The following is an 11432-nucleotide window of genomic DNA, read 5'->3' as shown; positions in this document are numbered from 1 at the left end:
GCCTTTTAAAGGTCCCACCTCTCAATACTGCCACACTGAGGATTAAGTTTCAACATGAGATTTGGAGGGAATGTTCAAACCATAGCGGTACCCATGACACAGTGTTGCCATTTATCTGTTTGCAAGTGTATCTCCACTCTACTGAGTCATTAAAGTACAAGGACTGTGTCTTAATTTATTTTAAAATAGCTTTTTAAATATATAATTTACACAACATAGGTTATCTGTTTAAAGTGCACAGTTCAATTTTTTTTAATATAGACACAGAGTTGTGCAACCATCACCATATCTAATTTCAAAACATTCTGTTACTCTCCAAAGAAACATTGTTTTCCTTAGCAGTCACTCCCTTTCCTCCCACCTACCCTATCCTTAACTCTCAGCCCTGGGCAACCATTCATCTATATTCTGTCTCTATAAATTTGCCTTTTCTGGACATTTTACATAAATGTTTTCATAGTAATTTATTTTTTGTACACTCTATTCTGCCATTCAGTAGGTGCTTAGGAAATGTTTGTTCAATGAATGAATGAATGTACTGAAGATTGAGAAATTGCTTGGAAGCGTGGCACCGGGGAAAGAATACTGGACCAAAAGCCAGAAGACCTGCACTCTAGGCCTGGTTATGTCATTTATTTTTGTGACCTAGGGAAAATCACTTGACCTTTCTGATTCTCAGCTTTCTAGTCTGTAAAGGAGGGATAATAATATCTGCCCCCCTTATTTCGAAAGTCCACAGTAAGTGTCAAATGAAAAAAATCACTTGGAAATATTTTGTATAGCTCTAAGCAGGCTGTATAGATGTAAGAATAATTTATGTTTGTGTTTACTCTCATCCCTTGAAATGCCTATAAAAATAAATCACTTATTACACGAATGACACAAGGAGGAGGAAGAACAACAGAATGCCAGTCTAAGGAGATCAACCAGTGGGATATTGGCTCCTGGAATGACTGCAACGAACTCAGGGAAAAGAGCTAACAAATGCCCTGGTTATCCCACATCCATTACCACATGCATTTCCCAGCCAAATGGGAAGATAAAAATCTGTTCTTGAGTGAAAATTAAACTCAATTCACTGGAAGAAAGATGACGATATAATTTCCTCTTATCTTTTTGCTCTTAGGAAATTCTAATTAATATGCTAATTACTTCTGTTTTCCAGGGCCTTTGCATCCATCGGAAAGAGGGGAGAATCAGGTTTAAGAGTTTAAGAGTGAGCTCTTTATTGCCTCACACAGAAGTGGAAGTGGAGAAGGAACTCTGTTCCATGATGGCTCAGTCTCTTTCTCTCCCTTTAGGTTTAGAGGATTTTGTAGGGGGAATGTGAGTATATTTATTTCTCAAATGTGAAATTCAGGCTCTGCAGAGAGATATACAGGACAGAGATGGAATGAGATTATTAGAATAAAACCTCTGAATCTAATAAGGAGTATTTTGGAGAAAAAAAACGGTCTTGCATGTGAAGATTTATCTTTAGATAAACTTTTCTTCCACCCAACATTTTTGTAAAACTCCCCAAGTTCCACCCTTTTGTAGAGGTTAGCAGAGCCTCAGACCTAGGTCTGGTCTAGGAGAGAATTTGGATAAAAATACATGAATCTGGACAAAAGGGCCAGCCCCACTTCCTTCAACCTCTTAAAGTCTGAGACTTGGGGCTTTCCCAGAGGTGGGCCGGTGAGCCAGGCCTCCCCACTGTTTCCACCTGGTGGCCTTTGGGCACTGCCTTCCAACTTGTCACCTTGTTTTTCCCATTCCCCTGATCATCTGATCAGTCTACTGCCTCCCTTCCCAATAAAGGTCATGTTCTTCTCTTCCTCTGTTCCTATTCCAGCTAGTTCCCCCATAGCCACTGCTTCCTTCTTATCCAGGGTTTCTTACCCTCAGCACTATCGACCTTAGGTCATATAGTTCTTTGTGATGAGGGGCTGTCCTGTGCCCCATAGGATGTTTAGCAGCATTCCCAGCCCATTCCACTAGATACCAATAGCACCTCCCAGTTATGACAACCAAAAATGTCTCCAGACGTTGCCCAGTGTCCCCTGAGTATGAAGTCACCTTATTGAGATCCCCTAAACCAGTCCTTCCTCCCTTCATCCGGAGCTCATGTTTATTAAACATTTATCACGGAGAAGACACTGAATTAAATCTTTCATGTGTTTTATGCTGATGGTTCTCAAAATTTAATGAACATAAGCATCACCTTGGAAGGTTCTTAAACTGCATATTCTAATTCAGTCATTTTTTGGGGGGAAGGGCTTGAGATTCTACTTTACTTTTATTTATTTTTTTCTAGACAGGGTCTTGCTCTGTCACCCAGGCTATAACGCAGTGGCAAGATCATGGCTCACTGCAGCCTTGACCTCCCAGGCTCAAATGATCCTCCTGCCTCAGCCTCCCGAGTAGCTGGGACCACAGGCATGTGCCATCACAACGAACTAATTTTTATTTATTTTTATAGACAGGGTCTTGCCATGTTGCCTAGGAGGACCTCAAACTCCTGGGCTCAAGCAATCCTCCCACCTTGGCCTCCCAAAGTGCTGGGGTTACAGACGTGAGCCACTGTACCCAGACCAAGATTGTACATTTCTAACAAGGTCCCAGATAATGCTATTACTGCTGGCTCATGGGCCACACTTGGTGAGCAAAGCTGCAGGTCATCACATCTTCATGGTCTTATGAGGACTGTATTTCACAAGTGAGGAAGGTGAGGCTCAGAGGGCTCATATGTGGCTCGATCACCTTTTGAACCCAGGTCTGCCTGCCTCCAAAGCTTGTGCTCATAACTAGATTTTCAAGTGATGTTGGGCCAAGGTTCCTAGGTGCTCTCCGTGCCCAACCTTCTCAAGTAATAATGCTATGATAAGCTCATCGGAGGCTGAGGCCCAGGCACATGTTTGCCTGAATTATCCATGTTACATGATTCCTTCCTCAGACAGAGTGAGCTACTCAACGATCCCAGGTGTATACTGAGGCCAGCCAAGGTGTATGCATGACCTCATGCCTCTGTTCCAGCCTGCCCTTTAACAGCTCATCCCACCTGCCTGCCCTCCCCGCCTATCTGCAGACAGTAGTCTAGGATTTCAGCTGCCCCGGGGGCTCATTTTCCCTCTCAGCTTCCTGCTTTAGCTGTCTCCTGCCTCCCACTCACCTATTACTCCAGCACTCTCACCTGGTCTTCTTTTCTGTCTCATCACTGCCTCTTGACATCTTTATCTCATAGTAGTTAGTTAGGGGTTCTTGGTAATGCCCTAAATCCTCATGGTGGGAAGGGAGGAGTGGGGGAAGAGAGTGCGCTGTGGGGCTGTTTCTACTATTGGAGGGTAAGACTCGGGACCTCCAGGAACAAAGGATTCTGGCTGGTGGCTGCTATAGCCGAGCAGACTGCTGGCCAGGGATTGCTAAGGAGTATTTCGTTTGCTTAAGAAAATAAACAACACTGAGTATGAGATGGAGGGAGGGGGTGGTGGTGCCAGAGAGATTGGGAAGAGTCTGCCAAGGGTGTGTTCTACTCACTCTCCTCTTTTCTTTCATCTCCACTGAGCTGGAGGCAGTTATCCTGTCCCCCACGTCACATTCCTACTCCCGTTTCCCATGCCTGGACTCAGGTTGGGCAAACTCTTCCTGTAAAGAACCAGATAGGAACTATTTTAGGCTCTGTGTGCCATATGGTCTCAGTCACAACTACTCATCTTTGCCTCTGTAGCACGAAAGCAATTAGCAACAATATGTCAACAAACATATGTGACCCCATGAAAACTTTATTTATTATGGATACGGAAACCTGCAAATAATGTCTTTCTTTTGATTTTTTCCCCAATCATTAAAAAACGTAAAAACTACGCTTAGGTCGCAAGGTTAAGCCATTCTCAGCTTAGCAGTGGCAGTCTGGATTTGGCTTGTGACCTACAGTTGGCCAATCCCTGATTCCCAAAATGTATTCCTCAGGGATGTGGGCAAATACTTATGGGAAATGCTGGATTAAACAGAGTTAAGAAGCATCAGACATTTCCAGGATGGGCTAGCACATGCCAGGGCTCTCTAACTGACCTCATTAGGATTCATCTGTTTCATGGAGGATCTTGCAAGACAAGAATTCCTCAAGCCTAGAGTCTGAGGACTGTGCTTTGGGAAACACTGCTCTGCTTGATGCCCTCACTGGGCACATGGTAGAATCTAGAGCTGAGCGCCTTGCTAGCTGGAGATAGGGTCAGAGCTCTTGACTTCCGTGGCACTCTTGACACCTCATGCTGTCTGTGTCCCCTGAGTGGTTCAGAGCCACACAGGCCAAGACTAGCTCACCAGAGCACCAGGCTTCCCAGCTTTCTGGGCTTGTCCATGCATACACTTCCTTATTCTTCCTGGTTTCCAGAACCTAAGGAGAGGCACATTTTGGTTGAGTGATTGTAACCCTAGGGACCATGGGTAGCTGCATGTCAGGAAACACTCCTCAACTTCCTGGCCCTGATGGATTAAAGGAGAGGTACTTACAGGTTATTTCTTCGCTGTGGACTACTGTCCCAGCATGAATAGGGCATCATTATTGAATTATTTTGACAGGAAGGAGACTGGTGTATGCTGCACAGTAATAATGTATTTACATGTGTACAGAGTTTACCAAGCACCTCTGTGTTGTTTTTGCATCTGTTTATTACACTTGCCCTTGGCGGGAGGTGGGACAGATTTTTAAAAAATTTATACATGCAGAGACTGCAGCTCAGAGAAGCTAAGAGACTTGCCCCTGCACACACAGCCTGAACTCAAACCCAGGTCTCATCTCACCTCAGGGGCTGCTTTCCCCATCGCTCTATTGTCTTAAAGTGATGGGTGACTAGGCAATGAAGTAATTCTCTAGGAAAGCATGACCAATTTCCCTTTCTCCACCTCCTTCATTTTCCTCCACCCCTCCCCCCTCAGCCCCCATATATATACCCAAATTTCCACAAAGCCTTGCTTGCCTGCAAACCTTTACTTCCGAAACGACTTCCATGGCTGGACGGGAACCTTCCACCCACAGCTACGCTTCTGATTGGTGAATGGTGAGGGTGCCTGTCTAACTTTTCTTTTCTGTAAAAAGAACCAGCTGCCTTCAGGCAGCCAGCCCTCAAGCATCACTTACAGGACCAGAGGTGAGCATGGGGGATTCTTGGTTACTTTTCTTTGAAGGACTAGACCTCTACTTTATTTGTGAAAGGGGGTCATGGGGGGGACAGCAGAAGTCAATTTTTTTGAGTGTTGATGTAGGGACAAGACATGACTGTGACGAGGAGCTGCTTTCGCCAATTTAACACCAAGAAGAATTGAGGCTGCATGGGAGGAAGGCCAGGAGCAACACGAGACTGAGAGATGAATTTTCAACAGAGGCTGCAAAGCCTGTGGAGTTTAGCCAGGAGCCATGGCTCATGCCTGTAATCCCAACACTTTGGGAGGCTGAGGTGGGCAGATCATTTAAGGTCAGGAGTTCGAGACCAGCCTGGCCAACATGGTGAAACCCTGTCTCTACTAAAAATACAAAAAGAAAAATAGTTGGGCATGTGTTTTCGATATTTTCAGATACAAAAATGCCAGCTATTTGGGAGACTGAGGCATGGGCATCACTTGAACCTGGTAGGCAGAGGTTGCAGTGAGCCAAGATCATGCCACTGCACTCCAGCCTGGGTGACAGAGTGAAATCCTGTCAAAAAAAAAAAAAAAAAAAAAAAAGCCTGTGCAGTTTGAAAGAACAGAATGAAAAGACATTGAGGGAGATGCTGAAGCATGGCCCCCGTCCCCCGTGACCCGTAACCCAGGGGTCGCCGCCTCCCTAGCCCGGGTGCCAGCAGAACCGGGTCTTCTCTGGTCTTCCTCCTGGTGTAGGGGTGGGAGGCAGTTTCTTTAGGTGTCAGACCAGTGCCTGGAGTAAGAAAAGGTTCTTAAATGATTGTGTAAAGACGTACGAAAGAAATGGAGAAAGTGAGAAAGGGAGAGAGTGAGAGAGGAAGGAAGGAAGGAAGGAAGGAAGGAAGGAAGGAAGGAAGGAAGGAAGGAAGGAAGGAAGAAAGGTAAGGAGGGAGGGAGAGAGGGAGGGAAAGGACAAAGGGCAAAGAAGGCAGGGGGAAAGAAATTCTCTTCATCAGTTATAATAAATACATAATGGCATTAGGTTCCCCAGCTTGGAGGCTCTTCACACAGTCCTTCCCAACTGGCACTTCAGAGGAAGGATTTAGAGATTATTCATCTGGAAATCTGATGCCTCTCTCTCATTTGGTTACTAAAAAAAGTGAATTTTTAGACTCAAGAATGAGTGGTTAGCGGAGGTGGCATAGTCTGTGTGTGACCCTGACCTGCCCTCTGTGCCCCTCCCTGGGACCAGGATTAACCCCTCGCTCCCTTGTGATGAGGAGTGAGGGACAGCCATCTCCTAGGGAGGAGAAAAAGACCTGCCTGCCTATGTGTGCCTGGTGGCTTCTGGCAGAACTTGGATAAGCACATGTCTAGTTCAGCTCTTTGTTTTCCTGGGTTTGGGCTCCCCAGACATGGCACATTAGAACCTCCCATTTCTCCACTCTTCTGGGTCAAATTCTGACTCGTAGGTTGTAGGCTAGAGAGAACTGCGATGGAGAAGGAGGAGGTGCAGGGCGTGTGGGTGTGGATGGGCAAGGTGGGGAAGAGCAGGTGGACAGATGGCAAGATGAGCGGCCTTAAGTTTGAGGGGCAGAAAGACCCCTGCTTCACCCCCAGTGCACCCTAGCAAGGCTGCCGGTTTGCAACAGTCTCAACTTTCCCATTGGAGAGCGCTCGAGATTGGCCCGGGGAGACCCTCAAAGCGTTTTCCCAGGGCATGTCACTCTGGGTCAGAGGGCTGGCCTCACAGGCTGCCTCCCTTTCTTTCAGCAGACCCTCCTGCCCTCCTTTGATGGCGACGGCCTCTCAAATGCAGATGGCTGCGCTCCCTTGCCTGGGTTTTACCCTGCTTCTCTGGAGCCAGGTACCAGGGGCCGAGGGCCAAGAATTCCAATTTGGGCCCTGCCAAGTGAAGGGGGTTGTTCCCCAGAAACTGTGGGAAGCCTTCTGGTCTGTGAAAGACACTCTGGTGAGTAAAGTGCTGTTCTGGACCCCGTCGCGGGGGTTCCTGGGGGCAGGGGGCCGGTGGGGCGAGGGGATGCTATTTTATGATTCTGGAGTCCTTCACAGCTTGCTAATCAGTTTCCAGTTTCCCATATAATAACTCTATGAGGTCAGAAGGCACCACAAGCCCCATTTACACATGAGGAAACTGGGGCTCAGAAAAAATGTGGGCAGCCTCGAGTGAAATAAGCAGTGCCCAAGGGAAACCACGAAGAGAGTTAGATTCATCCAGGCTTCGTCCCTAATGGAGTCTTCGGCTCTAAATCAGAGAACTGGAATGAGTGGCTGAGCTGCAGAGGAAGCTCCAAGGGCAAAAGGCAGCTCTGGGGTGTAGGCTGTCCTCCTTCACATCCTGCTTCCTCACCACATGGAATATGGAGCCAAAATCCTGCCCATAGAGGTTCTTAAAGCAGATAGGCTTATTTCCTCCCATCTCAAATGACCAGAGGCATCAAACAGCTTCCTTATCAAATCTATGTTCAGGCTCTAAGAATAAGAAGAACTCCTGGGACTCCATTTGCTCCTGGGGTGCCAAGCTTAGTCATTTTCGTGGCTGCAACCTTGTCTCCCTTCCCCATGGGCCAGCTCAGCCCAGCCCTTCCTGGGTCCTCCTTTGGTCCCTCTGGCCTTTGAGATCTCACAGACTAGATAGATTTAGGGGTCTAGGGAAGCAGCACATATTTGCAGAGTTGGTTTCTATGCTGACCCCTAACCTGGAGACGTCTTTTTTCTTTCTGTTTGCAAAGCAAGCTCAGGATAACATCACGAGTGTCCAGCTGCTGCAGCAGGATGTTCTGCAGAACGTCTCGGTAATCAGACCTCGGGGACACCACCCTCTGTGGGACTGGTCTACTGTGGGTGGGAGTGCAAGGCTTTCTTAGGGGAGGTTGATGAAAGCCCTTCACTTCTTCCCTGGACTGACCTTACACAGGACAGGGCCAGGCTCTGAGCCAGGGAAGTCAGTGTCTGAGGTTATTGCTATGTGGTATGTGTGTGCAGTGGTACTGGGAGATGGGGAGGGTGGAGGCTTGTAAACATCTTTCTCCATTTAGCCAGAGAATTATATATTTCTCTTTTACTTGTGTAGGCCCAATAGGCATCTACTCAGGTTCATGTCCTGTCTTCCATTTTCATCCTTTTCTCTGGGTCCTCCTTTGGTCCCTCTGGCCTTTGAGATCTCACAGACTAGATAGATTTAGGGGTCTAGGGAAGCAGCACATATTTGCAGAGCTGGTTTCTATGCTGACCCCTAACCTGGAGATATGTTTTCTTTCTGTTTGCAAAGTGAGCTCATGACTTAAAATAATACCTAACAAAAGGATTCATCTTTTCTGTCACCACAATCAGGTAGAGTATGTTATCAAGGATGGGTCACCATCTTCTCATCACCCATCTAGTGGGCACAAACCTACTGAGCCCTGAGCCCTGAAAGATGTGGCACTTCAGGAGCTTGAGGGGGCTAGAGTGTAATTGCTGTGTCCAAAGATAGTAGTTTCTCCTCATTTCTTCTGTTCTCAGTCATTTTCCAGCCAACTCTATATCACCAAGTCCAAGTTCAAGCCCTTTTCAGGGTCCATCACATCCCCATAGCTGTTAAAGAGGCCATGTGGCATAGAAGAAAGAGTATTAACCAGATGGGCAGTCATGAATCCTGGGAGCTAGGCTGCATCTGCCACTGATTGATTATGTGACCTGGAGCAGGTCATTTCTCTCCCTGGGTCTTGGTTCCTCCTCTCAAACAAAGATGCTGCTCTCCATGGCCCCTGAAGGCTCCTACAGATCTAAGGTTCATCATCACCTTCTAGAAGATCCCTATCTCTGCTGTGCTTATCTTGCCTTGGGTGGCATGTGGGTTGTTCCTTCAGGGGGTCAGGGTGGGCAGAGGCCTTGGCTCAGCAGTGACCCAGACCTTCCCCAGGATGCTGAGAGCTGTTACCTTGTCCACACCCTGCTGGAGTTCTACTTGAAAACTGTTTTCAAAACCTACCACAATAGAACAGTTGAAGTCAGGACTCTGAAGTCAGTCTCTACTCTGGCCAACAACTTTGTTCTCATCATGTCACAACTGCAACCCAGTGTGAGTAGCACAGGCTCTGGATACTGGCAGCTCTGGGTTCAAGTCTAGGTCTGCTTCCAATCTGCTGGGTGACCTTCTGCAAAGTACTCCACCTCCCTGGGCTTCAGTTTGTTATCTGTAAAATGGGGATGATCACTCCTGCCTGGCAGGATTGCTGCGAGAATTAAAGCAGGCAGCCCCTTTCACAAGGTGGGAGTTTGGTATTGGCTGCCTTGGGGATGCAGGATTCAGCCCTGGGCTCTCAGGCTTTGGGAGGCCCTTTGGCATCACCAGCTCCTACCTAAAAATTGGCACAACTTCTTTTCCCATGTTATACAGCAAGAAAACGAGATGTTTTCCATCAGAGACAGTGCACACAGGCGGTTTCTGCTATTCCGGAGAGCATTCAAACAGGTAAGGCCAAGACCTGAGAGCTTGCCCATCCAGCAGAATGGACTAGTCTGAACCACCACACGAGGGCTCCTCAGAGACCCAATGCAGAATGTAATGCAGGGGACACCATCAGCTTTGCCCTAAAGCCCCCTGACTTAGCAGGTGCACAGGTATATTTGCAGAATCATCGTAAACTAAGTGGTCTTTTTTCTTCCAGTCTTCAAGTTAAAGTGCTTTTATATTTCCCTACAAGATGATTTTACTAGAGGAACTTTCCCTGTGTTTTGTAGGTATTCGAGCTGGGCAACTGAAGTCAGAAGAGATGGAGAAAGAAGGGAGACACCCTACCCCCACCCCATACACATTTGCAGTATTTTCCATGATGCTCAACTGGTCTAGTTGTGAAAAACAATTATGGGAAATTATTTTTGCTTTTCCAAAATTATGACAACAAAGAAAACCCAAATTTCATCCCCAGCCTCCCTCAAAACATAAATGATTTTGATCACTTTTTTTTTTTTGAGGAAGAGATGCATCAGCCTTTAAATAAATGGTGAAGAGCAATACTATCTGATGGAGATGGGCCACCTGGGCTCATTTCACCTGCACAGTGGATTCAGGTGGTGGGCCATATCCACCCCATACTGCAGTTTGTGGTTCCTGTTGTTAGGGGTGCCATACATCTTTCCCTTATTCTTTGCCCACTGATACTCACTAGCCTGTTTGTTCTCACTCCTGAAGCAGATAAACATGTGTAGATGGAGGAAAAGTGACAGGCAGGTGGGCTCATTAGAGGCCATCCCAAAGGTGACCCATCCCTTGGATTGGAGTCAGGTCTATTTTAGGCATGGCAGGTTGGAAGAAAGACTATTCTCATAGCTAACATGGCTGACCTTCAACCCTCTTTTCCCTTTAGTTGGACATAGAAGCAGCTCTGACCAAAGCCCTTGGGGAAGTGGACATTCTTCTGACCTGGATGCAGAAATTCTACAAGCTCTGAATGTCTAGACCAGGATCTCCCTGCCCCTGGCACTGGTTCGTTCCCTGTGTCACTTCAAACAGTCTCCTTTCCTATGCTGTTCACTGGACACTTCACGCCCTTGGCCATGGGTCCCATTCTTGGCCCAGGATTATTGTCAAAGAAGTCATTCTTTAAGCAGCACCAGTGACAGTCAGGGAAGGTGCCTCTGGATGCTGTGAAGAGTCTACAAAGAAGATTCCTGTATTTATTACAACTCTATTTATAATTAATGTCAGTATTTCAACTGAAGTTCTATTTATTCATGAGACTGTAAGTTACATGAAGGCAGCAGAATATTGTGCCCCATGCTTCTTTACCCCTCACAATCTTTGCCACACTGTGGGGCAGTGGATGGGTGCTTAGTAAGTACTTAATAAGCTGTGGTGTTTTTTGTTTTTTTTTTTGGCCTGTCTTTGGATTGTTAAAAAACAGAGAGGGATGCTGGGATGTAAAACCGAGCTTTAGAGCATGAAAATCACACTGTCTTCTGATATCTACAGGGACAGAGCATTGGGGTGGGGGTAAGGTGCATCGGTTTGAAAAGTAAATGATAAAATGTGGATTAAACTGCCCAGCACAAAGCAGATCCTCAATAAACATTTCATTTCCCACCCACACTCATCAGCTCACCCCATCATCCCTTTCCCTTGGTGCCCTCCTTTTTTTTTATCCTAGTCATTCTTCCCTAATCTGCCACTTGAGTGTCAAGCTGACCTTCCTGATGGTGACATTGCACCTGGATGTACTGTCCAATGTGTGATGACATTCCCTGCTAATAAAAGACAACATAACTCAAGTCTGGCAGACTTTCTTCTCTATTTCTGGATGAATGCCCAGTGAGACTGTGTTGTACAG

At 46.6% G+C, this 11432-nt stretch overlaps 1 protein-coding gene across 3 annotated transcripts; it reads left to right on the top strand.

The window, feature by feature from the left end:
- Window positions 1-5346: 5346 nt before the first annotated feature.
- Window positions 5347-11371, top strand: IL24 (interleukin 24). 3 transcript variants are annotated; one of them, XM_055234618.1, is made up of 6 exons: window positions 5347-5387; window positions 6871-7072; window positions 7854-7916; window positions 9026-9184; window positions 9503-9577; window positions 10473-10556. In XM_055234618.1, the coding sequence occupies exons 1-6, from the start codon at window positions 5347-5349 to the stop codon at window positions 10554-10556; spliced, it is 624 nt and encodes a 207-aa protein (XP_055090593.1). The 3 variants fall into 3 exon arrangements, with proteins under 3 accessions (XP_055090593.1, XP_055090592.1, XP_055090594.1); XM_055234617.1 differs by having other exon boundaries at window positions 5347-5408; window positions 6877-7072; XM_055234619.2 differs by lacking the exon at window positions 9026-9184 and having other exon boundaries at window positions 10473-11371.
- The last annotated feature ends 61 nt before the right edge of the window (window positions 11372-11432 follow it).

This window comes from Symphalangus syndactylus, chromosome 19, assembly GCF_028878055.3.
Source record: "Symphalangus syndactylus isolate Jambi chromosome 19, NHGRI_mSymSyn1-v2.1_pri, whole genome shotgun sequence".
NCBI classification, from domain to species: domain Eukaryota; kingdom Metazoa; phylum Chordata; class Mammalia; order Primates; family Hylobatidae; genus Symphalangus; species Symphalangus syndactylus.
Note: the sequence above shows the minus strand (reverse complement) of the source record. Positions and strands in the feature narration are given on the sequence as shown.